The sequence below is a fragment of the Lepidochelys kempii genome, chromosome 3, assembly GCF_965140285.1.
Source record: "Lepidochelys kempii isolate rLepKem1 chromosome 3, rLepKem1.hap1, whole genome shotgun sequence".
Taxonomy (NCBI): Eukaryota; Metazoa; Chordata; order Testudines; family Cheloniidae; genus Lepidochelys; species Lepidochelys kempii.
The window spans coordinates 186,732,841-186,760,702 of record NC_136382.1 but is presented as its reverse complement, the minus strand read 5'-3'; the positions used below and the strand labels follow the sequence as shown (position 1 = coordinate 186,760,702).

Here is a 27,862-nt window from a genome sequence, read left to right as displayed (position 1 = left end):
CTGGTTTTCCCAGCATGGAATTCTACCCTTGAGTTCTTCATTGCAAGTTATATTGGAGTACCTGTTGCATCTGAAACAGCAAGGCTTGGCTATTTCTTCTGTCAAGGTCCACCTTGCATGATATCAGCCTCCCATCCCCCAGTCAACAGGCAGTCTGTCTTCTTTCATGTGGTAGTTATCCATTTCCTTAAAGACCTAGAGAGGTTATACCCTCAGGTTAAAGATCCCATTCTTCCCTGAGACCTAAACTCGCCTTATCAAAGCTTATGGGTCTTGGGTCACCTGCTTGAGCTGCTGGTGACATACTCATTAACTCACCTCTGCTGGAAGGTGGCCTTTTTAGTGGCCATCACTTCAGCCAGAAAGGTTTCAGAGATGTGTGGCTCACGTCAGAACCCCCATACACAGTTTTCTTCAAGGATAAGGTACAATTGTGTCCACTCCCTGCTTTTCTCCCAAAAGGGTTTTCGCACTTCCATTGCAGTCAAGCAATGTTCCTTCCAGTTTTCTTCCCAAAACCACATGAGAATAGGGAGGAGCAACAGCTACACTCTCTAGATGTTAGAAGGGCCCTAATGTTCTATATAGAATGGACTACGTTGTTTCATAGATCTACCCATCTGTTCATAGTGGTAGCAGAGAGGATCAAGGGATTCCCTATCTCCACTCAGAGAATCTCGTCCTGGATCATATCATGCATTTGCATGTGTTGTAAGTAGGTAGGAGTTCCGTCTCCAGCTAACCTGACTGCTCATTCCACAAGATCACAGGCCTGCTGAGCCACTTTCCTAGTGCAAATCCCTATTCAGGACATCTGCAGTGCGGCAACCTGGTCATCAGTGTATACGTTCTCAGCACACTATGCCATCACTAAGATTAAGATTTTGTCACAGGTATTTTTAGTAAAAGTCATGGATAGGTCTGACTGCAAAAACAGCAACAAACACAAATTCATGTAAGCTCACGACCTGTCCGTGACTTTTAGTAAAAATAGCCGGGGAGGGTGACTAATAGTGAGAGCCCCACTGGGGGCTGACCACCATCCGTTGCTCCGGCCTTGCTGCTGCTCCTGCGGTGGGGGGCTGACTGAGCCCGGATCGTGGCTCCAGCCCCAGGGGCCGCTGCTCTTGTACCAGTGGCTGAGCCCCAGCCCCAGGGGCTGCTGCTCCTGTCCCTGGCCACTGCTCCTGCAGTGTGGGCTGATCGCCAGCTACTACTCTGGCCCCAGCACTGCTCTTGGATGGGAGCTGACGGCTGCTCTAGTCCCGCCACTGTGGCAGGCTGAGTCAACCGAAGAAGTCCTGTTAAAGTCAAGTAATCCGTGAGCTCTGTGACAGCCATCACCCAACAGGCTGTCAGCATGTCCATGAACTCTGAGCCTCTCTCCTTGTAACGGGGTCATGACTCACCACCACTGGCACCTCCGGCTGGTTGCTCCAGGAATTAGCTCTTGTCAGCTGTGGAGCACTCTCTGCGTGTGGTGTCTCGCCTGTTGTCTGCTCTGCTGATTTGGGAATCGCCTTGCTCCCTGCTCGGCGGTGTCCGCTTCAGGACATTGCCCTCTGGCAGTGCCCACTACTCCATTCTCACCCCCTTCCGGGGGATGGGGGGTAACAACAGTCCTTCGGCTTGCACCTGCCTCAGTGGCCAAGCACAACCCCAAAGTCTAGCCCCTCACCTCAGGGCAAGTTGCAGTCTGTCTCGGCCAGACTCCTCTGTGGGCAGGTGCAGGGGAAGGGGGGGACCCAGGCCCACCCGCTACTTTAGGTCCCAACCCAGTGACTCTTTACCAGCAGCCTCTCTCTCCCCTCCTTCGCTCCCCTCTTGTCCATCTATCTTCCCTGGGACACTCCCCCTTTGGCCCTGTGCACCTTCTCTACCCTTTTTAGCAGGGGCTGCAGCCTGGCATGGAGCTCTCCTCTGCTCCCCTGAGACTGCCCAACACTGCTCTGTCCAAGGTGCTACGTCCTTAGCTCAGGAGCCAGTCCTCCTCCCTTGCTAGTCAGGGAGAGACTGCCCTCTCGTTTGCTAGGCAGGCCTTATTTAGGGCCCAGCCCAGCCCTGATAGGCTGCCTCTTCCTTTGCCCTGATTGTCTCTCCACAGGCCTTTGCTGATTGGAGGCTGGTCTGCGCAGCCTCTCTGGCCTGTTCCAGCCCTTTTTCCTATGGAGTGGGGCAGCCGCCACACTACACTCATATACAACTGCTTGCAAGTCACTTACATTGGAATGGACGTGTGCAAGCACTCGAAAAAGAAAAAACAGTTACTAACCTTCCGTAACTGTTGTTCTTCGAGATGTGTTTCACATGTCTATTCCAAGACCCACCCTCCTTCCTCTCTTAACGTAGTTAGCTGGAAAGAAGGAACTGAGGGGGTGCAGGGTTGGCAAGCCCTTTCTACTGGTGCTATGAGTGTGCGACACCAGAGGGTGCCAGAGCCGACCCAGCAGTTACCACAGGGGAAAAATTTCCGGCAACTAGGCTTGGGCCACCCACACACCTACATTGGAATGGACATGTGCAATCCATCTCAAAGAACAACAGTTACAGAAGGTTAGTAACCATTTTTTTTCAATAGCACTATATTCACCCAGAATTTTAAAATATGTATGTCATTTAAAAAAAATAAGTCTCAAAGAATTTTTTTCTTTCTTGAAATAGGAGATAATAAAAATATATATTTTTAAATGTCATTGAGTAGTAGGTACAAGCTTTTGGAGTCAAAGTTAGAGTCTACGTTAAAGAAGTCTCTAGAAATAAAAGAAGAAAAAATTGCGGCTTTGGAAGCTCGTTTAGAAGAGTCAACAAATTTAAACCAGCAGCTGCGCCAGGAACTTAAAACAGTAAGGAAAAAATGACATGACCATTTTTTTCCTCAGATTATAAAATTCTTGAACACCATTCTTATTTTCCAATTTTATTTGCAGTTTATAATGACATTCTTACAAAATTAAGTGCACTTGACAAAATAATTCACTTCTCTCTCAAAATACTTAAGCTTCAGAAGTAGTGCATTCTATATTACAAGACACAGGAAAGCTTGTTTGTAATTTTCTGAGCACTAAATTTTTAAAAACTCATGTTGCATAAGAATTCAGATCTTTGTTCAGTAAAAATATTAGAATGGTGATTCATGATGGAGGTCTTGAATTTTTCGACAAGACTTGGTGTGTGTGAGGAACAGTGTTTAAAAAACAAATTATTTACTGAGTTTAGACCTTAAGACAACAGTTTTATGTCTTCAGCATTGCTAATTCTTGTGAATTTATCTCAAGAGCTACAGTTTTTGCAGTACTTTCTGTTCAATGTCATGTACAGTGGTTTACAGTTGAAGAATTATGGGTGAACAATTGTTGCAATTGAAACTAGAGGCTGCATTTCCTTGACTTACTGATTAGTCCAGTGTCTCAGCTGCTTGCTCTGCACTTTTGTGCATGTACAGAATCCTGCAGAGTCCAACAAGGCAAGGAAAGCAGCAGGAGTCAGACTAGAGACACCAGCCAGTGGCAACTCCAAGACATGACCAATTCCCACAGGAAAGATGGTGATTAAAGAGGGTCACTTTGAGGAGGGGTATCCCTGTTTCCACCCATCTTCAGCTTGCATTTTTCTCCACACTGCTGCTGAAATAGTGTATATAGGTGATAGTGGGGAAGAGGACAGGAAGCAGTGCTCATTGAGGTAGGAGAAAATGCCAGAGAAGGGAGCCAAAAACAATACAATGCCCAGTGGAGAGGCAGAGGATGATGATTGGGGAAGGCCAGAAGTACTCAATGGAGAGGTGGTGGGAAACAGAATAGGGACCTGACAATAGTACCCAGAAACTGTCTGGAAGGGAAAGTGCATTTATTGGGGAGAGTTCAGAGAACCTTTGCCTTCATCAGTCAGGAAAAAGAAGAGGGGAGACCCTCTCAATTTCTGTTGCATTTTGTCTGTGTTTTCATCCAAAAATCCATACACAAGGGAGAGCAGAGGGTGATCTCTAAGACTTTATAAAAGAAATCCCAAAAGCAAACCAAAAAGGAATATTGATATTTTTACAGAAAGCATGATTTTCAAGCCAATCTCATGACTTCTTTTGGCTTGGATCATAATTTTTGAACTCACAGAGTTGGCAGGACTGTGTCTTGCAGATAAGAGTTAAAATAAGTGATAAGACAGGTTGTAACTAGGAGTTACATCATGGGCCAAGTCACAGAGCTTTGATTGTGGGTAAAAGAGAAAAATGCAGTTGAACTCAGGGCTTGATTTGGGGTACAAAGGATCCTCACTTCCCAAGAAATCTAGAATTTAGTGATAAAACTTTAAACATTTGGAATGGGATGGTCATCTATGAAATTTACCCATCTAGATTTTTACACTTGTATAATTAATTTGAAGTACAATTGAGTGCACAAAAGATACATATGTCAAACACGCTCTTCTGGCAGTTTCATGTTTTATATTTATATAGTATGTGTAAACTCCCACAGTTAAATTCACAATTATAAGTATTGAAAATATTCATTGAGTTTCTTGTCCTGTGCAAATTACATTCACACATAGTTAAACAAAGAGATTGGAGGTTATATTTTCAATTTTTGTAATTGTCTTAATTGATTTTAGGTGAAAAAAAACTATGAAGCCCTGAAGCAAAGACAAGAGGAGGAAAGGATGGTACAGAATTCTCCTCCAAGAACTGGTGAAGAAACCCAGTCTGTCAATAAATGGGAAAAGGAAAATCAGGAAACTACTAGAGAACTATTGAAGGTTAAAGATAGATTAATAGAAGTAGAAAGAAATGTAAGTTGTTTTAATTTTACTTGTTTAATGTGACGTGAGAGTGAGGTGGCCAAAGTAAACACGTGAGTTAACAAACGTGGGTTTTCTAGCTCAGCCAGTAGAGGCTCATGCTTTTACTCCCAGGAGTGTCACATTACAAGTGATGGCCCCTGTGGAGATTTAATCGGGATAGACCCCTGACACTTAGGATGAACTTCCATGGCCAGGGTGAATGTGTAATCCACACTTACACAGTATGACTCTGTCTTTCTCTAGGGTTTGAACCACATAGCGCTTTATGGGTCTCCTACAGTCTTTGCATTGTCAGATCTGAATCTTTTAGCTCAAATAGCAGAGGCTTATAGTTTTAGAACCAGAGGTTCAAGGTTCAGTCTCTGCTGCTAATGACACATCTATGGGTGTCACATACAAACAGGGATTTGAGTGTAAGACAGTAATTGTACTAGCGCCATTTGAACGTCTAGTTTGGGGCCAGTTTTGAAAATGTGCCCTCCCTCCATCCCTGTATGAATATCTCAGGTTAGTGTGGCCACTACATTCATAAGCAAAAAACAGATAAATTAATAACAGTGTGGAAGCTGTATCTCACAATTGCTTCTCTCTTGTGATTTTAATGGAAACCCATAACTTCGTCTTACTTGTATTTAAAATAAATAATCTTCTTTTTAGGTAAACTAACCTAAAATATAAACAATGTCCTCTTGATATGCATGATTCTTCTATCTTTAACCTTTTTTCCTTTTTTAAGAATGCTACCCTGCAGGCAGAGAAACAAGCACTGAAAACTCAACTAAAGCAACTCGAGACCCAGAACAATAATCTACAAGCTCAGATTCTATCACTTCAGAGACAGACTGTTTCTTTACAGGAGCAAAATACAACCTTACAAACTCAGAATGCCAAGCTGCAGGTTACATTTTATATTTTGCTTTTATCATCCGATTCAAAATAAAGGTAGATTTTTTTCAAGTCAGAGCTTTGCTATAAACTGTTTGGCACTAGCAATCACAATTTCAGTTGACATGGAAATCAAAGCACCTTGCACCATTTCTAGTTTGCACTAATAACAGTCAGTCATAAATTGCTACAACAAGATATTAACATCATACATTTATCATATTTAAAACCCTTGGAATTCATGCACAGGAACTAAGTGTACTTTGTCAGCCTCCTTCCACACCCTTTCTTTTACGTTCTTAACTTCTGACTTCTGGTGATGTAAGCAGTTAAAGCACCCTGAGAACTAATATTAGGTGAGATACTCTTTAATATTTTCTTAAATGAGTTAGAAGTAATGAAGTGTAAATTGACACATAATACTAAAAGAGGAAAGATTGTGAACACACTGAATGAAAATGTAGAGAAGTGGGCCAAAATTAATAGGAGATTTAATTCAGATAAGTGCAATGTAATTTGCTCAGAAAAAAATAAAGCCATATGCTTTGGTCCTGGGAGCTATGAAAACAAAATTAACATTCACAAAGATACCTTAAGGAAATCAAAGCTAAATTGCCATCCCTCTCAGGCTACCTATGTTTTCAAATACAGTTTCTCCAATAAATGAATTCCTCTTGCAAATGGATCTTATGTTTTTTAGGGCTCCAAGGATCAAACAGCTTTAGGGAGTACATACAAAGCTCTCAATTAACAAGATATTGTGAACAAATTGCTACCATTCTTAGAAAGGCCACTGCAGTTCTAATATCCCTCCAGACCCCCAGAAAGAAAAAGAATCTGAACAGAAGGGAAAAGGAATTTAATAACTAGGAAAAGTTCCTATTTGGTTTCACATTGAAACCATGTATCCTTTTCCATATCGTCTTGCAGGATATCATAAAAGATGACTGGGAGTTCACAGCTACATTGAAGAGTCTTGGAAAATAGGCCAAAAAGGACCACAACATACATCAGTTGAAATCTGACGTAGTTTCATTGCAATGGCAGATTTGGCTTTATCCTCCTTGGTTGAAGGACACTCCCGGTGAATTGGATTTCTTCCATAAAGTCACCTGGACATAAGAATTAGACTTCTCCCTCCACAGGAATTATGAAGCTACATCAGCCACCATGAAAGCCTCAGCAGTTTCTGTTTGTTTTGCCTGGCCAATCCTGGTATAGATAGATTCTCTTGTAGACATTACACTCAGAACTAAGAAAGGATACAGCCTAAGGGCCTCTCTCTGGAAAATCTCCCATGTGGCTGCCTTTGTTTTGGATCATCACTTGAAACCTTCATCCCTTGTTCTTAGTTAGAGCAATGGGATACCATGCACTCTCTTACAGGCACATGAAGTTCCATGGATCTCAACTAAACAACTTACAGTGGCTTCAAAATACTTACTGCCCAGAGGCAACCTCTTTAGAGAATCTATGGGAAAATAGGTGAATCATCAGAAATGACCAAGAGAGCCTTGACCCCTGCTATTATACATTACAGAAAGTAAAAGCCTTATTTTAAGCCTAACCAATCATTTCTGGTATTTTACACTAACAAACACAGCATATAGAGACAGCAGTTACACAAGAAGATATAATTAAACCAGAAAAGGCTGAAACAAGTGAATTCTCAGATCAGCTGTCAGCCTCCTCAGAACACACTGAATGACTTCCTTCCTATCCCTAGTCCAAAATGAACAGCAAATTGGTATCAGACTCCTTTAATTTGTGAATTGATGACTGCTGTTGACTTTGAACAAATAAGTTCTGGGCATAGTCCAGAGAAGATATACAATAGTAGTATTAGAAGCAGCATTTCCCCTCCTTGGATGACCTGATCAGGGTTCTATCCAGAGAGAAAGCAGAAGCAAATTACCTGAAATCCAAGCAGCTTCTGGAACATTGTAGTTAGATAAAGAGAAGAAAAAATGTAATATCCCCAGTACATTTTCATCATTCTTTTGGTTATGAAGATAAACCCAATGAGGCACAAGGAGAGCATCTCCAGAGAATAACAGAAAAAGATTAAGCGGTCTATAAAGGAAGTAAAAGTTGCTGAAGAAATGTCATTTTCTGCCCTACTAAACATGTTGGGATTGTTAGTATCTTCAATAAACAATCTGCAGTGTGCCAGGATACATACGAGAGCTCTCCAGCTCTGTTATCTTTTCCACATCCCATCCTACTCCAGCCTGTTGTGAAAATCAAAGTCATATGGATTGTATCTATCTCCTTCAGTTGGCTGATGAAAAAGGATTTAGCCTCAAAGAGGCAGTCAGCAAGTGAGTTGGAACAGTAATTACAACAGACATCAGTCTAGGAGGTTGAAACTAGGAGGGTGCTTTCAGAAACTGACAATTCCGGGATCATGTCTGCAGAAGAGAGAAAGCATAGCATTGACTGGCTAGAGCTCAGAGTAGTCAGTTATGGTCTCAAAGCATTGACCCTCTCTTTAGGCAGTAGACATATGTTGGTTATGACCATACCATTTAAGAAAAAAGCTCTGCTCATGTTGACTTGAGAAGAACAAAACTTCTTGTTGCTGTGCATCGTGTACCTCAAGGGAAATTGAAAATGATAGATTGGCTCTGCAAACAAACATTAACTCAAGCGGAATAGAGTCCACACTCAGAAATATTCTCATCCCTGGTCCGTTTATTTGGCAGATCAGTGATGGACCTGTTTTCTTCCAGAAACAAGAAGGCATCTTGCTATTTCTGTAGGTGACTGAATCCAGAGGCTGAAACAACATAAACATTCAGAACTGGCCAAGTTCTTGTCTCTATGCCTTCTCCTTTTCTGCAGCCCAGTGTCTCCCATAATTCTGATATAGGCTCTTGCCCTCCAGTGTGCGGTTTCTGGTTCAAAGCTACAGCACAGCCTATGCTATCCATGCCTCCTTCTCGTGCTTGCTGCCAGATCTTCTGACTCCACGGCAGCGGTCAAGTGGTGGTTTGCTTCACTCCCATGCTTTTTTTAAAAAAAAATTATTTTTAGCCATTTTTCAGGAAGTTAAAGCCTTTTTATTTGCTTTCAAACCTTCTCACCACTTCCTGGTTCAGGTTCTGAGCAGTGTGGTGGCAACAACCATATGAAATCTCTGCTGCGGTGCCTTCCTGCCAAGCTGCTGTGCCCCCTTTGAGGCCTGGCAGAACAACCGTTCAAGCACTGGGCAAAATCCAAAAGGTGCTCCGTATATGAGATACGTTTCTCAGGCTCAGCATAAGGTAAAAATTGCCAAGCCTGCATGCAGCTGACCATATTTCTGCTAGGACACAGGGCTCTGACTCAGACAAGTTGGAGCCTCTCTACACCACCCCCCGAAGTAGCTGCAACTACACAGAAAAACCTGACCAAGAGACACAGGGTAGGCTCTGAGGACTAGGAGAACTTCATCCAAATGAAATGACTCAGGGTACGTCCAGGGCAACAAAGGACCATAAAGATGAGAGCTTTCTGGGCTACTGGTTCCCCCCACAAGTCCTGAAGTGGGTCTTAGATTCCCTGTGGAGAGAAGCAGAAGCAGGAGAACTACACAGCTCTTTCCTCGCACTGTGAATCAGGCAATTCTCATGATACTCTGGGGTAAATCCTCCCAAAATGGCAAAAGCAAATGTGTCCTTTGCAAGGCAGGGATTATTATTGTTAATGAACAAGTGAGGTGAAAATCAGGAGTTAAACCTCTTCTCCTATGCCTTCTCCCCCTTAGGGAGTGTTTATCTTCACAGAATCTCTCTCTCAGTGCTCTGTACCATACTTACCACCCCTTCCCCAACTTGCAGCATGTCTGGGCATGATGAGAAGCCTGTGCCTCCTGTGCAGCCTTGCCTCAGGCTGCAGCCTAATGGAAATTGTGCCAGTGTGGATTTCAGCCCAAGGACTATCGATGTGCCAGGGAAAGGGGCTAAAATTTGAGACAGCAGCTGACAGTCTGTCTCTCTATCCCTCCCCTGCTCCACAGGCTGGCTGCACATCAAAGTCTAGAGCACTTCAGGCAGTCTGTGGCCAGAACAGAGGCTCTTGAGAAATCCACTCCCCATGAAGCTGCACCTTCTTGGGATTACAGAGGGGTAAGTGAGAAATCCCTTCCCATGTTCAAAATGATCTTGATTTCCTGAGTAAAGCTCCAAATGGTTCTAGGTTCCTTGTACAGCACTTACTTGGGTGCTCACCAGCCGGGGGGAGCAGGCAGGGCACTTTCAGGCTCATGAGGACAACTCTCAACTATTTGCACATTTGAGGTATGTGTACCAGTACCCCTCTTCTGTTGTCTGGTTCCCCAGACCAAGATGAATAGTATACAACCCTCTCCCCATCGTAAACATCCATGGAAGAAGTACCACACCTACCAAACAAACCCCACACCAATAATTTACATAGCTTTTTTAAGACAGGATGTCAGTGAGTGGGCTGTAAGGAATGTATAAATATTAATAACCTATCTTTCCTTCCAAACATAATTATGACACATTTTCCCATTGATGCCTCCTTTGAGGGCATCATTACATCCAAATAAGGTCAACTGATTAAACCGAATGTTAAACTAAAATGTTTATATCTATTTAGTCTATCTAATCTATCTATAAAACAAAGAAATTTCACAAAGTTTGGGAGCCTAAGGTTAGTGCAGCCAGAGTTCTACCAGTGAAAGATAGTCACACCTTCAGACCCCATAGACCATAAGAGTGATGATACACTACTCAGCAATTTCAAAGCCTCATCTATAGCTGTTCAGACCAAAAGCTTTTCATATCTTTAGTAGGAAGCTTACTTTGTTGTAAACAAGTGGCTCAACTTCTGGGGTATGATCCTTGATTCAAATGAGATGTCTTGGGTCCTGTCTTGGTAAAGCCCTTGATGTGATTTGTGATGAGCAATGGATTCTAATTTGGTGGCTACAAGGATGTCATGTTACATCCATGAATAGTCATTGTTCATCCTAAACTGATATTTTGTGCATCCAACCTTACAGGTGAAGAATTAGTGGGAAAAACATTAGAGAAATTAGTAACTGAGACTGCAGAGAGGCCTCAGCCCTGACTGTCAAAGTCTACAGCAATCCAGGTTCCTACTAATACAGGATACCCAAGAAAGGAGTCTGATACCCTGGCAAGGGGAAAATATCTGGAGCAGAAGTTTCTAAGGAAACCTAGATTAATTTTCCTTCAAACCAACAACATTCTGAGCATAACAAAGACTCTTCCTTTTGATCCATCTTCTGCACCTACAGTCTTAGGTGGTTGGTAGTGGTCACAGCAAGGCACAGTGGACTCTGGATTGCTTCCAAGTGCCTGACTTTGCAATAACACCAAGAAAAGCTCCCTGATTCCCTCAGCAAACATAGACTGGAGACAGACACTTCAGTGATGAAGATGAACCCATTGCTAGACAGATTCCAGAAGATCCAGTATCTGATATCCATGCTGAACAAATGCTGGAGGCCAAGAGCCTCTGTTCTGTCTAGCCACTGGGCCTTTTTGTCTCGCACATACGGGTCTCCCCATAGGTGAGGTCACATATCAGGTGTCTCCGGTCTTTCTTCTGAGAGAATGGGACCATTGCCTGGAGCGAGTGTAAGACCAGTTACTGGTTCCCGGTCAGGTACTAGCTTTCCTAAGATGATGGCTGGCCATAGACAATGTCTTTAGGCGTCTTCCCATATGCCTTCCCGGTTTGCAGGTTCTCACAACAGACACTTTTCTGAGGGATGGGGAGCACTTCTGGGAGCCAGAATGACATAATGAATCTGGAGTTCTGGGAAAAAGAGCCTCAGCATCAAGCTCTTGAAGCTCACAGCTGTCAAACTAGCTCTACTGAGATTCCAGAGCTACCTGGAGGGCAAGAACGTCTTGTTCCAACCAGACAACACGACCACAGCTACATACATAAACAATCAAGGCGGAACAAGGAGTGTAGCACTACATGCAGAAGTGATGGAATGGGCAGACAAAACTCTCTGTTCTCTAAAGACAATACACGTAAAAGGAGAGCTGAACCAAAAGGCAGACTGAGAGCACTAAAGACTTATATCAAGCTTACAGAATCCACAAGGAGATTGGGCTTCCTGTTCATTTCCTTTGATCTTGAGCTGCTTAGGGCATCCAAACTATCTCTTACTAGATTAATTAGATTTACAGCTTTGAGGCAAACAAGCCATCTGGGGCGCACCTGTTCCAGAAGGAATCAAGGCACATTTACAAGGCCCATTGCAACCTCATGGGCCCAGAAAGCATGTGCTTCCACCACAGATATCTCTAGGGCAGCCACATTGCCATCGGCCAACACCTCTATCAAGCATTATAAGGTGGACTTTCTGTCTCTACAGAGCACTCCTTGGACAGGAAGGTGCTGCAAGTGGTGGTCCAGACATAACCTTGCCATTTGAGCAGTTCAAAAAAGTGTGTCTTTCCTGTTTTTTATGTTCACTTTGTATCTCTCCCTTCTCCTGTTCACTGCTTGCCATATGAATCAGAATTGAGGGAGATGCTGGGCTGCAGAATGGAAAATTTCGAAGCTGATCATTTCCTTTCTGCTAGCAGTGTCTCCCACAGTTCTACCCAACCTGTATGGCTTCACCACTACAGGTCAGCATTTTATTTGGATAGTTGCTTCTTATGTAGTGGCCTGTTGTACATGGTTAATTGGTTGGCGCTGAAATTATTGTTACTAATCATTGTCTAGGAGTTTTTTTCACAGCTTGGAATGACTCATCAGGCAGCAAGCAGGCAAAGGGCTGTGCTGTAGCTTTAAACCACCTCCAGAAACTTCACACAGGAGAGGAATAGCCCATACATATCAGAATTGTGGGGATGCTGTTAGTAGAATGAAAATTATTGGGTACGAAATTTTCTATTTTGCAAATCCCAAGGACTATACAGAAAAAGGGTCGGGGGGAGGGGGAAGAAACAATGGTAATATTGATAGCCCCTTATAGGTGAAGGAGTACATGATGGTTCTTTGACCTGCTCAATCTAGCTTGTGAGCCACAAATATACTTACTCTGCAGACAAGTTATTGTCTCTGGGACCAACCCTGTATCCAGATCCGGACGGACAGAACCTAGCTGCTTGGATTTTGAAGGAAAGTATCTTAGAAAAAAGGTAACACAGGCAACAAATAAGACATACTCCAAAACTTGGCTAAGATTCAGGTATTGCTGCAGATGTCAAGCTGTGTCCCCTACATGAGCAGAAGTTAAACATATCTTAGAATTTCTCCAAGAAAGCCTCAATATGGGCTTCAAAGCCATCACTCTTTAAGGCCAAATATCCATATTAGCAAGTATTCTGTATTTGAAAGAAGAAAAATGTCTGTATATCTGAACATCAGATGCTTCTATGGGAAAGACTTTCTGATACGTTCTTCATACTGTCACAATCTAGCCCTTGCTGTACTAACTGCACCCTTTGGAACCTAGGAAGGAATTGTTAAATTCCATTTAAAACATGGGTGGCTGATTCATCTACCACAGAAGTCCCCTCAAAAGGATCTCAGTACTGTGTGTTCCTTTTGGACAGAGCAGGCCTTTGAATGTTAAGTTGGTTCTTCCTCAAATTAATTTCCATCTTCAATACATATCAAGAAATAGTCCTTCTGTGCTTCTACCCGAAGCCTTCCCACCCATGGGAGAGTTCTAATTCACACTTGATGTTTGCCATTACTTCAGGATATATACTAAGTGTACTAAACCCCTTATGAAGTCCAGGGATTAAACTGAGTATTTCAGAGGCATACAAAATTAAAGAATCTTACACCTCTGTCAAACCTCAGGGCCCACGCCTTAAGGGCAATGATGCAATGATGACTTTATGGGTAGAAAAATTGTATGCCTCCATGGGAAGATCTTCAAGGCAGCCACTTGTTCTTCAGTGCATCCTGTCTCCAAATTTTATAAATTGGACATCCATTCATCAGCTGCCATTATTTTTGGCAGAAGGGCGCTCTGCAGTATAGTTTCTCAGTAAAAGAGAATGAACACAGTTTCACTTAGGTGCTATTGATTTAACTTTATTTCCATTTCCCCACTCTAGATGGACACTGTTGATTGAAATCCCATTGTAATGGATCTCTGGAATACAATGAAGAATAGAAAAAACATGCATGCTTACCTGAAAATTTCCTTTCTTCAAGTAATAGTCACAGTTCTGGCTCACCTGTTCAAAGGATTTCTAGTGATCAGATAGTGATAAACATTGGTATCCAAAACATTTTTTAATAGACCTGTCAACCTCACTGCTTAAAAGTCAGAAAGAATCTTTCTTCAGGAAAGCATTTAAGAAGAGGCATGAAGTTAAGCACACAATTAAATGCTTTCCTGAATAGAAATGAATTTAACCATATGCTTAAATGCTTTCCTGAATTGTGGCCATAATGACTTACCTAAGGATGTACCATTTGAAACTAAAATATACCATTTAAATTAAGTATCAGGTAAAATTATTACCCTTAAGGTGCGTTAGATAATAGGATAACTTGGCTAATGAAGTTGTTGAAGTCACTGAAGTATTCATAAGTATATTAGATTTAAAAAAACATTTAATTAATTTTGAGGCCAGTCCTTCACTAGGGGGAGTTAGACTAGATTAAAGGACCTAAAGTCCTTTGTTACCTTAATAACTATAGTATGCTAATCCCCACTTTCATTGTTGATGATACTAAATTAAATGGAGTTTCCTTTATTTCTGATAACATTGTTTACAACTGCAGGTTGAAAATTCTACCCTTAATTCTCAAAGTACATCTCTTATGAATCAGAATGCACAACTGCTGATCCAACAGTCTGCCTTGGAAAATGAAAATGAATCTATACTCAAGGAACTAGAGGATCTGAAATCATTGTATGATTCACTGGTCAAAGATCATGAAAAACTGGAACATCTTCATGAACGTCAAGCTTCCGAATATGAATCTCTAATTGCCAAACATGGAAGCCTCAAGTCTGCACACAAAAATCTTGAGGTGGAACATAAGGACTTAGAAGATAGGTAAGCATAAATATGTAAGATGGATCTTGTGAGTAACATTAAAAATCTGCATTTCATAATAATACAAGAACATTGTTGTATAAATTAGGTTGAATAAAATGAATGTTTCTTAATCTGTCATTTAGATCATAACTCCTTGAATAAATTTCTCCTTGTTCAAAATTGAAATTACATCCTTAGCTATTTTTATTAGTTGTAGAGGATATAACCAACATTTTTATATAATCTTGTTTACAGGTACAATCAGTTACTGAAACAAAAAGTGCAATTAGAGGAGTTGGAAAAAGTGCTCAAAGTAGAACAAGAGAAAATGTTGCAGCAAAGCAAAAAACATGAAACTGTAGCAGCAGAATACAAAAAACTTCGTGACGAAAATGATAGGTAAATAAAAAATCTGATACTTTATTTAGATTTAAATATATTATTAAATGAAAAAGCCAACATTTGTACGGTATTAAGGCTGAGGTTTTAAACTTGATAAAAGTCAAGAAATTCAAACTTGCATTTCCCACAGCAACCATAATTTAAGTTAATTTGCTCATGTGTAATATTTTGTATTATTGCATATAGTATATGCCTTTGTATATAAAGTATATTATTGCATATGGTATGTCTCCTCTGCATGGGCCTGTAGTCCAAGTCACAGTCTAACCCTGTGAAATGAGGGGCTTTTTAATGATTTCCTCCCCAACTTAGTTGTTGTACAGCCCTGGTAGAGCTCCCCCTAGTTGGATGCACATCAGTCTGCAGTGTTTTGAGCTGTACAAACTGGGTCTGTGTACCCTGAAGCTTCCCTTGATCTGAGTAGGTTTTAGGACTACACTTCCTATGCACAGACTGACTTTTACCTCTTCATGGAAATGAAGCCCCACTACCCAGTTTTCATAGGCTCCCTGGACCAGTACTGACCCACTTAGCCTCCCCAGTAACTTAAGCACACTCTTTCCAGAGCAACAACTTTAGAGGTGCTCTGAATTTACAATTCACCTCTTTGAGGACATGTGATAGTTATAAGCAAATAGACACACAGACTTTATGGGGTTCCTAAACACAATTGTTCTTTACTTTAGCGAGTACAAGAAATGTTCAGATCTATCCAAAATAATAAAAATACATACACGTTTCCCTGCCTCATTTTACTCATCGCTCTTGAGCCTTCTTTGGGCTTAGGTCAGACTCCTGTAAAGAGTGAAGGATCCCACCTACTACACATGGCTTCTACTCCAAATAATGGAATGTCTCGCTCTCCTGTGCATCCAGTTTCCTTCTTTTTTTGGTCTGGTTCCACAGTTAAACAGGATCTAGTGTACTACTGTAAACCTCTGCTGTGCTTTTATTGTCCTTTACTTGAGACCAGATTTGGATCCTAACTATGGTCACTTGATCTAAAAACAAAGTTTCACTTAAATCTTTTCCTTTTTAAACTTTCAGCAGCCGTGTGTTTTTCCCAAGCATAGAGTTAAAATATGAAAGGTATTTCATTTTGAAAAGAAAATACTTGCCCACAATTTGAGTTCTATAATAATATAATTTCCCAGAAATCAATCACTCTTCCTATCTCTTAATGAGAATAGAATTTTCAGAGAGTAGAATATCTTGATCTAACCAGACTGGTGACTAGAGGCTATTAATTAGTTCATATATTCTTCCAAAGAATGTGTGTCACTCATGTTACAAATAGCATAGAATTATGGAAGTTACATGCTTTAAACAAAATTCTGGTTAAAATATGTATTATCTTTTTATCTATATATATTCTTATATGACATCTTTTAATTACAGGCTAAATCATACATACAGTCAACTTTTGAGAGAGAATGAAGTTCTTCAAACTGACCATAAGAATTTGAAAAGCTTATTGAACAATTCCAAACTAGAACAAACACGATTAGAAGCTGAATTTTCTAAACTGAAAGAACAGTACCAACAACTGGATATTACATCTACAAAACTGAATAATCAGTGTGAGGTAAGTTAAAGTTTTTTAATCTCTTCTGTTAATACTTCAATTACTATAGCATTGTAAATTCAGATAATATTATGCAATTTGCTAGATTTTATTAATGTATCTGCTTTTATAGGTAATCGGACAGTTCTAATATAACTGTTAAGAAGAAAAATGAACCTCCCTGCTTTTTGAATGCTTGCTCATGTCCATTCCACGTTAGGTGTGTGCACGCCGCGTGCACCGTTGCTGGAGATTTTTCCCTCAGTGGTATCCATCAGGCGAGCTCTAGTGCCCTGTGTTGCCGCGTGCTTATGCCACCAGCCCTGCACGCTCTCAGTTCCTTCTTAGCACCAGTGAAGGGTGCTGGAACAACGCCTCTTGCTTCAGCAAGGCACTTCTCAATGGTTTTCTTCTATGTACCTTAGTTTATTAGTCTTAGTGTAGTTGTAGTGGCAGAGTTGTGTCTTTTGCCATCCCCTTGAAGATCTGCCCAAATTAGACCAAGCCATAAGCCTCTGAAACATCATTGCTATGAAGAATTTACAATCTAATGCAATTACAGTGTCATAAAAACTGATTCATGAACCATAAAGCAGTGAACAAGATCTTTCTCAAGTGGGATGCTAAGATCTTTATCACAACTTTTAGAGAAAGATATCTGTGATCTTTTTCAGAAGGAAAACAAAAAATATTTGTTTATCAAACACCAAAGGTGTGCATACCCTCCTGAGCTTTTAATTTAAATACCTGAAAGCAATCCATGTCAGTGGACAGGTTCTTGTTTCAACAGAAATAAAATAACCATACATTTGCTGCCTTCTACTGTTATAGAAACTTCCAGGTAAATTAGGAAGGACAAAGTTAGGCTTTGTCTACACTACAGAGTTTTGTCGACACAAGTTTTGCTGACGATCAGAAACCAGTATAATTACATCTCTTGTGCATCTTCACACAGCACTCCTTCTGTCGGCAGAGCACATCCACACTTGGTGCTGTAGCATTGACAGAGAGAGCAGTCTGGGTAGCTATCACATTGTGCTACTCTCCACCTTCTGCAGCTAGGAGTTGTGGGAAGGCAGCATGGATTGCAGTGCATCATGGGTGCAGGCTCAACATCCCATTATGCCGTTTTTTCTGTCCCAACATTCCCTGGGCTTTCAAGTGAGCTTTTCAATGGCCCCTGCTTACTGTATAGCCGCCATCTCTGTCTGAAAGGATGGATCTTGAACTGCTGTCTACTGTTGAAAGGCACCTGATTTGCTGTGTGCCATGGAAAGAAACAACAGCAGATTATTTTTGGCATTCACGGAGCAGCTGCACACGGTGGACCGTTGCTTTTGGGCTCAGGAAACAAGCACTGAGTGGTGGGATTGCATCATTATGCAGATCTGGGATGACGACCAGTGGCTCCAAAACTTTTGGATGCAGAAACCCACCTTCCTGGAACTGTGTGTGGAGCTCACCTTAGCACTGAAGCACAAGGACAACAAAATGAGAGCTGCCCTCTCGGTGGAGCATTGCGTGGTGATCACTTGTGGAAACTGGCAACTCCAGACTGCTACTGGTCAGTCACAGTCGTGAATCAGTTTGGAATCGGGAAGTCCACCATTGGGGCTGCATTAATGCAAGCTTGTAGGGCCATTAATCACATCGTGCTATGAAGTGCTGTGAATCTTGGCAATGTGTATGAAATAGTGGATGGCTTTGTGGCAATGGGATTCCCTAACTGCAGCGGGGTGATAGATAGCTCACATATCCCAATTTTGGCCCCAGACCATCTTGCGATGGAGTACATCAATAGAAAGGGATACTTCTCTATGGTATTTCAGGCGCTTGTGGATCACTGTGGCATTTCACTGACATGAACACAGGGTGTTCTGGGAAGGTGCATGACACATGTATCTTCAGGAGCTCTGGCCTATACAGAAAGCTGCAAGCAGTGACTTTCTTTCCAGACCAGAAGATTCAAATGGGGGATGTTGAAATACCCAAAGTGATCCTGGGGAGACCCAGTGTACCCCTTACTCTCATGGCTCATGTAGCCTTACACAGGAAACCTTGACATCAGCAAGGAGTGCTTGAACAATAGGCTGAGCAGGTCCAGAATAACCATTGAATGTGCCCTTGGCAGATTAAAAGCATGCTGGGAGAGCTGTGCACTCCAAAATATTTGTGAGGCTAAGGGTGAAAAGTTTCTCCCAGGATGGAGTACAGAGGCAGATCGCCTGGCAGCTGATTTTGAGGAGCCAGATACCTGGACTATTGGAAAGGTACAATGGGGGGCTATTCGAATCAGGGAGGCTTTGAGGCAATATTTGACAATGAGATCCAGTAAAGTGTCATTCTATACAGCACTCTGCCATGCTTTGTTAACTTGCCACCTTGCATGAACATTTTGATAATTCCTGACCATGATTTGTACTCAGCAAATGATCAGATTGCCACTGTGATTCCAGCAGCAGCCACCATGTGTAGGAGACAAATAAAGATTAGTTATTTTTCAGAGAGTATGTTTTCATTAAATACCAATTAGCAACACACACAAAAGGCTTGGTGGGAAGGGAGATAACAATGAAGGACAGTATAGGCTCTTATAGCTGTGTGTAAGTCCAGCTATCATTTTGGAAGCTGTCAGAAGGGGTGGAGTGAACGGGGTACCAAGATAAGCCGGAAAGTTGCAAGGAATGTGTGGGAGGAGTTTGGGGAGGGCATGGAAAGTAGTTCTGTATCGGCTGCATGGGGGGGCTGAGCACACAAGAATGCTGCCTACAGCGTGATTAGGGACTTCAACATCTCCATTTGCTCCTCCATCACTTTTATCATCCGCTCCTGGCCCATGAAAGTTCACTCCTGGCTCTCCTTTTTGTGTCTTTTTTTATAATTTTCTTTTAACATCTCTCTCCATGCCCTGCATTCTTGTTTTTCAGCCTCTGAGGATTGGAGAACCTCTTGAAACATGTTGTCCTTGCTCCTTCTTGGTTGTTTCCTTATCTGGCTGAGGCACCCCAGCAATGTGTAAGGGGTTCCCCTGAAGCAGAAGCACAAGAAAAAATAAACAAAAGCATGATAGCGCATGCGCAGCATCGAATCATTATAGTAAAATGCACCTCTTTTTAAATACGAATCAGTTTCTCACTGTCCCTTGGCAAGCACACAGCTTGGCAAACACCCTAAACATGGTGAGTTCAGCCAAGGGGTGCCACTCAAGATGAGGCAAAGGATCTCAATGTTTTTTTAAGGGGATCACTGCAGGTGACTAGGGACAATATTGTAAATTCTGCCACCATTTTCCACAGGTGGGGGTCACTGAAGCTGATATATCACTCCTGAGGGTAAGCATCTCATGCATGCGTGTGGCTTCAGACCAGGTCCCATTGCTGCTTGCTTGTGTGCCACTTTGGTCCCTGCACAAAAGGTTGTGATTGACGGGGAAAGTTTCCTACAACGTGGAAAGGAATAGAGCAGCTCTGCCAAGGAACCTTTGGCATAGGATTGGCGAGTACCTCCAAGAAAGTTTCCTAAAGTTCTCTGTGGAAGATTCTTGTGAAATCTCAGTGTGCATTAACACACTGTTCCACCGCACTGCTTAGCTGCACAGAGAATGTGAAGCACATGCAAACACAGCTAGTCTTGTACATTTCTACCCCTTCATCCACTTCTAGAATATACAAAGCAAAGGACAGCTCTACCTCATATAACCGAGCAGCATCAACTCAACAAGATCACTTACCAGAGTTTTCCTGTCCTGCATTATGCACACCAGAGACAGACTGCCTGTGACTGGCTAGACTCTTCTGGAGTAGAAAAGAGGTCCTGACTCGCCGTGCCACTGGATGACCCTGCTTCATGCTCCACATTGTCCTCCAACTTGACCTCCTCATCCATGACTTCATCCTTGGGGTTGAGTCTGCTGTCCGCTGTCTCCAGCCCTGCGGAAGTATACACCAGGCTCTTGGCGGTAGAGGTGGGGTCACCGCTGAGGATGAGAGATACGGTTTGACTCCCTTGCCTTCTGGTATGCCTGCATCAGCTCCTTTATCTTCACATAGCACTGATGTGTGTCCCATTCATAGCCCTTATCCAACATGCCACAAGAAATCTGACCACAGATATCAGAGTTCCTTCAGCTGGAGCAGAGCTAGGACTGCACAGCCTCCTCTGTCATTGTGCGACATCTCCTGGAGGCCATTTACAGTGACATAACCAAGCGCAGTGGAACTTAAGAACGCCCATATTGGGTCAGACCAAAGGTCCATCTAGCCCAGTATCCTGTCTTCCGACAGTGGTCAATGCCAGGTGACATAGAGGGAATGAACAGAACAGGTAATCATCAAGTGATCCATTCCCTGTCACTCATTCTGGCAAACAGAGGCTAGAGATACCATCCCTGCCCATCCTGGCTAATAACCATTGATGGACCTATCCTCCATTAATTTATCTAGTTCTTTTTTGAACCCTGTTATAGTCTTGGCCTTCACAACATCCTCTGGCAAAGAGTTCCACAGGTTGGCTGTGCGTTGTGTGAAGAAATGCTTCCTTTTCTTTGTTCTAAACCTGCTGCCTATTAATTTCATTTGGTGACCCCTAGTTCTCGTTGATTGTTTCCCCCTGTTGTTGATTTCAGTGGGGCTGTCTTCTTTAAAGTTGGACCCAAGGCTTTCTTGATTCCATTGTATATGTTTCTGGTGTTGCCTGCATCAGCTGCTATTTGGATGCTTTCACATAAGTGCAGCCAATAGTCATTGGGACAGCATCAAGCAGTTTGTTGTACCTTGGTTCTTGCCACTTCTATGTTTGTAAGGTTTTTTCATTTGAGTCTCTCTTGTAGTTGGTTTGGGCTCTATGTTTGACCCCTATAACTGGTGTCAACACACTGGAATATGTGTCAAACCAGTTGTTGGTCTTGTTTTCCTTCTTCCCAGAGACTGACAGAGCTGCATCGTGGATTGTGTTCTTCAGTTGCTCCCATGTCAGCTGGGTGCTTGTGGCACAGTTACTGGTGTCAAGAGATTGTTGTAGTATGTTCTTGTACTGCTGTGACTTTTCTTGGTCCACTATGGCACTGAGGTTAATACAAGGATATCCTTTTACTTTAGATCTATATATCTTCTTTGGTTTAAGTCTGACCTTGCTATATACCAGAGAGTGATCTGTGTCACAATCAGCACTTTGATAACTGTGGGTAATGAGGACGATGTTAAGGTTAGCACACCTTGTAATGGTAAGATCCAGTTGGTGCCAGTGGCCAGATCTGGGATGTTTCCAAGACACTTCTTTGCGACTTTGTCTGGAAGAATAGAGTTTGTTACACAGAGGTCGTAATAGGAACAGAATTCTAGCAGTCTCTGACCGTTTCCATTCATCTTACCAATTCTGTGTTGACCAAGACAGTTTGTCCATGCTTCATGATCTGCTCCCACCTTCACATTAAACTCCCCTACCAGGAAAACATATTCGTGTTTTGGAATCTTGCTGGTGGTGGTGTTCAACTGGTTGTAGAACTGGTCCTTGATGTCAGAAGACGAGGAGAGTGTTGGGGCATACTCGCTCACAAGGTTGACTGGACCCTCAGATGTGAACAAGCGTAGTGCCAAAATTCTCTCTGATCCATTTGTAGGTGGCTCACTCACCTCCAGAAGTGAATTCTTAATGGCAAATCCCACTCCATGCTCTCGTGTTTCTTCTGAGCTTTTCCCCTGCCAGAAAAATGTGTAGTCTTTTTCTCTGAGAGGTCCGCTTGAGGCTAGCCTTGTTTCTTGGAGGGATGCGATATCCACATTGAGTCATTGATCATGGCAGTTTTACGTACATCGTTAATCTGTTGAAGGTCCTCAGATAATCCAGTTGTCATGGTGCGAACATTCCAGCACCTTGTCTTAAAGGATGTTTTCTTTCTTTTACTTGACTTGCCTGGTGCATTGATTACAGTCCACTTGTCAAGTTATAAAACTCTAAGCTCCAAGCACCCATTGAAGCAGGCAGACTGTGGCAAGACAACACCCTATTGTCTGGGGCCTGCCCAGTTTTATGGCGAGCAGTGATTGTCTAGTGAGATATGATGATCTCTCCAACCGCTGGAGACAGCCCCTGGTGCTCAACTCTACACCAATCAAGTAAGAGCTTAGCGCAAGTGGTGTTCTCGTCCATCCTCCCCGTGGAAGGAAAAGGCCTGGGTAGGGACCGTCGAATCGTCGAAGTCAACGAATGGCTACGCAGGTGGTGTCAGAGAGAAGGCTTTGGATTCTTTGACCATGGGATGGTTTTCTATGAAGGAGGAGTGCTGGGCAGAGACGGGCTCCATCTTACGAAGAGAGGGAAGAGCATCTTTGCCAGCAGGCTGGCTAACCTAGTGAGGAGGGCTTTAAACTAGGTTCACCGGGGGAAGGAGACCAAAGCCCTGAGGTAAGTAGGAAAGCGGGATACCGGGAGGAAGCACAGGCAGCAATGTCTGTGAGGGGAGGGCTTCTGCCTCATACTGGGAATGAGGGGCGATCAACAGGTTATCTCAAGTGCTTATATACGAATGCACAAAACAAGCAGGAAACAAGCAGGGAGAACTGGAGGTCCTGGTGATGTCAAGGAACTATGACGTGATTGGAATAACAGAGACTTGGTGGGATAACTCACATGACTGGAGTACTGTCATGGATGGTTATAAACTGTTCAGGAAGGACAGGCAGGGCAGAAAAGGTGGGGGAGTAGCACTGTATGTAAGGGAGCAGTATGACTGCTCAGAGCTCCGGTACGAAACTATAGAAAAACCTGAGTGTCTCTGGATTAAGTTTAGAAGTGTGTGCAACAAGAGTGATGTAGTGGTGGGAGTCTGCTATAGACCACCGGACCAGGGGGATGAGGTAGATGAGGCTTTCTTCCAGCAGCTCACCGAAGCTACTAGATCGCATGCCCTGATTCTCATGGGTGACTTTAATTTTCCTGATATCTGCTGGGAGAGCAATACAGCGGTGCATAGACAATCCAGGAAGTTTTTGGAAAGCGTAGGGGACAATTTCCTGGCGCAACTGCTAGAGGAGCCAACTAGGGGGGGCGCTTTTCTTGACCTGCTGCTCACAAACCGGGTAGAATTAGTGGGGGAAGCAAAAGTGGATGGGAATCTGGGAGGCAGTGACCATGAGTTGGTTGAGTTCAGGATCCTGACACAGGGAAGAAAGGGAAGCAGCAGGATACGGACCCTGGACTTCAGGAAAGCAGACTTTGACTCCCTCAGGGAACGGATGGCCAGGATCCCCTGGGGGACTAACATGAAGGGGAAAGGAGTCCAGGAGAGCTGGCTGTATTTCAAGGAATCCCTGCTGAGGTTACAGGGACAAACCATCCCAATGAGTCGAAAGAATAGTAAATATGGCAGGCGACCAGCTTGGCTTAATGGTGAAATCCTAGTGGATCTTAAACATAAAAAAGAAGCTTACAAGAAGTGGAAGGTTGGACATATGACCAGGGAAGAGTATAAAAATATTGCTCGGGCATGTAGGAATGACATCAGGAGGGCCAAATCGCACCTGGAGCTGCAGCTAGCGAGAGATGTCAAGAGTAACAAGAAGGGTTTTTTCAGGTATGTTGGCAACAAGAAGAAAGCCAAGGAAAGTGTGGGCCCCTTACTGAATGAGGGAGGCCCCCTAGTGACAGAGGATGTGGAAAAAGCTAATGTATTCAATGCTTTTTTTGCCTCTGTTTTCACTAACAAGGTTAGCTCCCAGACTGCTGCGCTGGGCATCACAAAATGGGGAAGAGATGGCCAGCCCTCTGTGGAGATAGAGGTGGTTAGGGACTATTTAGAAAAGCTGGACGTGCACAAGTCCATGGGGCCGGACGAATTGCATCCGAGAGTGCTGAAGGAATTGGCGGCTGTGATTGCAGAGCCATTGGCCATTATCTTTGAAAACTCGTGGCGAACGGGGGAAGTCCCGGATGACTGGAAAAAGGCTAATGTAGTGCCAATCTTTAAAAAAGGGAAGAAGGAGGATCCTGGGAACTACAGGCCAGTCAGCCTCACCTCAGTCCCTGGAAAAATCATGGAGCAGGTCCTCAAAGAATCAATCCTGAAGCACTTGCATGAGAGGAAAGTGATCAGGAACAGCCAGCATGGATTCACCAAGGGAAGGTCATGCCTGACTAATCTAATCGTCTTTTATGATGAGATTACTGGTTCTGTGGATGAAGGGAAAGCAGTGGATGTATTGTTTCTTGACTTTAGCAAAGCTTTTGACACGGTCTCCCACAGTATTCTTGTCCGCAAGTTAAGGAAGTATGTGCTGGATGAATGCACTATAAGGTGGGTAGAAAGCTGGCTAGATTGTCGGGCTCAACGGGTAGTGATCAATGGCTCCATGTCTAGTTGGAAGCCGGTGTCAAGTGGAGTGCCCCAAGGGTCGGTCCTGGGGCCGGTTTTGTTCAATATCTTCATAAATGATCTGGAGGATGGTGTAGATTGCACTCTCAGCAAATTTGCGGATGATACTAAATTGGGAGGAGTGGTAGATACGCTGGAGGGGAGGGATAGGATACAGAAGGACCTAGACAAATTGGAGGATTGGGCCAAAAGAAATCTGATGAGGTTCAATAAGGATAAGTGCAGGGTCCTGCACTTAAGATGGAAGAATCCAATGCACCGCTACGGACTAGGGACTGAATGACTAGGCAGCAGTTCTGCGGAAAAGGACCTAAGGGTGACAGTGGACGAGAAGCTGGATATGAGTCAGCAGTGTGCCCTTGTTGCCAAGAAGGCCAATGGCATTTTGGGATGTATAAGTAGGGGCATAGCGAGCAGATCGAGGGACGTGATCGTTCCCCTCTATTCGACATTGGTGAGGCCTCATCTGGAGTACTGTGTCCAGTTTTGGGCCCCACACTACAAGAAGGATGTGAATAAATTGGAGAGAGTCCAGCGAAGGGCAACAAAAATGATTAGGGGTCTAGAACACATGACTTATGAGGAGAGGCTGAGGGAGCTGGGATTGTTTAGCCTGCAGAAGAGAAGAATGAGGGGGGATTTGATAGCTGCTTTCAACTACCTGAAAGGGGGTTCCAAAGAGGATGGCTCTAGACTGTTCTCAATGGTAGCAGATGACAGAACGAGGAGTAATGGTCTCAAGTTGCAGTGGGGGAGGTTTAGATTGGATATTAGGAAAAACTTTTTCACTAAGAGGGTGGTGAAACACTGGAATGCGTTACCTAGGGAGGTGGTAGAATTTCCTTCCTTAGAGGTTTTTAAGGTCAGGCTTGACAAAGCCCTGGCTGGGATGATTTAACTGGGAATTGGACCTGCTTCGAGCAGGGGGTTGGACTAGATGACCATCAGGGGTCCCTTCCAACGCTGATATTCTATGATTCTATGAACCATTGACTGCTGCCTCCTAAGTTGTGTCGACACTCAAGGCAAAGCTGGAGTACCTCTCCAGAGTGCGAGCCTGGGCGGATGATATGGAGGCCCTGAGTTGCCCATGCATCAGGACCTCCCTCTTGGCATCACCGGTAAAATCCAGCGGAGAGGAAGAACCAATACTTCTGGTACCCAATCCACTGCAGGAGTTGCCGAAAAGATACTAAAATATTAGTACCTGATCGCCTTTGGGGCTCCACTTCAGATTTTCTATCTGAGTTTAGTCTCATAGCCTTACATTACTCTTGAATTCACCCACAAGGCAGTGGGTTTGATGAGCTGCAGGTAGTACCATCAACTTTCAGTACGGTGTCAGGTATAGCCTGACCTGACTCCTTAAATCATAGAATACCAACTGAAATTTATTAAATATTTTTGGATGTTTTTCTACATTTTCAAATATATTGATTTCAGTATACACAGAATACAAAGTGTACAGTGTTCTTTATATTATTATTTTATTACAAATATTTGCACTGTAAAAATGATAAAAGAAATAGTACTTTTAGTTCACCTCATACAAGTACTGTACTTCAATCTCTTTATCGTGAAAGTGCACTTACAAATGTAGATTTTTTTTTTGTTACATACCTGCACTTAAAAACCAAAAAAATGTAAAACTTTAGAGCCTACAGTCCACTCAGTCCTGCTTTTTGTTCAGCCAATCGCTAAGATAAACAAGTTTGTTTACGTTTACGGGGGATAATGCTGCCTGCTTCTTATTTACGGTGTCACCAGAAAGTGAGAACAAGCATTCGCATGGCACTTTTGTAGCCGGCGTTGCAAGGTATTTGTGTGCCAGATATGCTAAACTTTCATATGCGCCTTCATGCTTTGGCCACCATTCCAGAGGACATGCTTCCATGCTGATGACACTCGTTAAAAAAATAATGTGTTAATTAAATTTGTGACTGAACTACTTGGGGGAGAACTGTATGACTTCTGCTCTGTTTTATCCGCATTCTGCCATGTATTTCATGTTATAGCAGTCTCAGATGATGACCCAGCACATGTTGTTCGTTTTAAGAACAGTTTCTCTACATATTTGACAAAACACAAAGGTACCAGTGTGAGATTTCTAAAGATAGCACTCGATCCAGAGTTTAAGAATCTGAAGTGCCTTTCAAAATGTGAAAGGGACAAGGTGTGGACCATGCTTTCAGAAGTCTTAAAAGAGCAACGCTCCAATGCGGAAACTACAGAACCCAAACCACCAAAAAAGAAAATCAGCCTTCTGCTAGTGGCATCTGATTCAGATGTTGAAAATGAACATGCGTTGGTCCACACTGCTTTGTATTGTTATTGAGCAGAACCCGTCATCAGCATGGATGCATGTCCTCTGGAATGGTGGTTGAAGTATGAAGGTATATATGAATCTTTAGCGCATCTGACACGTAATTATCTTGCAATGCTGGCTACAACAGTGCCATGCGAACGCCTGTTCTCACTTTCACATGACATTGTAAATAAGAAGCAGGCAGTATTATCTCCTGCAAATGTAAACAGACTTGCTTGTCGGCACAATTGGCTGAATAAGAAGTAGGACTGAGTGGACTTGTAGACTCTAAAGTTTTACGTTTTTATTTTTGAATCCAGGTGGAGTTTTTTGTACTTAATTCTACATTTGAAAGTTCAACTTTCATGATAAAAAGATTGCAGTACAGTACTTGTATTAGGTGAATTGAAAAATACAATTTATTTTGTTTTTTTACAGTGCAAATATTTGTAATCAAAAATAAATATAAAGTGAGCACTGTACACTTTGTATTGTGTGTTGTAATTGAAATCAGTATATTTGAAAATGTAGAAAATATC

The 27,862-nt window shown here is 42.9% G+C and overlaps 1 protein-coding gene across 9 annotated transcripts in view; it reads left to right on the top strand.

Moving 5' to 3' along the window:
• CCDC88A (coiled-coil and HOOK domain protein 88A) overlaps positions 1-27,862 on the top strand; it is a 359,905-nt gene that overhangs the window by 284,930 nt on the left and 47,113 nt on the right. For all 9 annotated transcript variants that reach the window (XM_073339323.2, XM_073339320.2, XM_073339322.2 and 6 more), the window contains 6 exons: positions 2,702-2,843; positions 4,606-4,782; positions 5,531-5,692; positions 14,425-14,702; positions 14,940-15,083; positions 16,485-16,671. In XM_073339323.2, the coding sequence (XP_073195424.1) occupies positions 2,702-2,843; positions 4,606-4,782; positions 5,531-5,692; positions 14,425-14,702; positions 14,940-15,083; positions 16,485-16,671 (1,090 nt within the window). The remainder of the gene's footprint in view (positions 1-2,701; positions 2,844-4,605; positions 4,783-5,530; positions 5,693-14,424; positions 14,703-14,939; positions 15,084-16,484; positions 16,672-27,862) is intronic.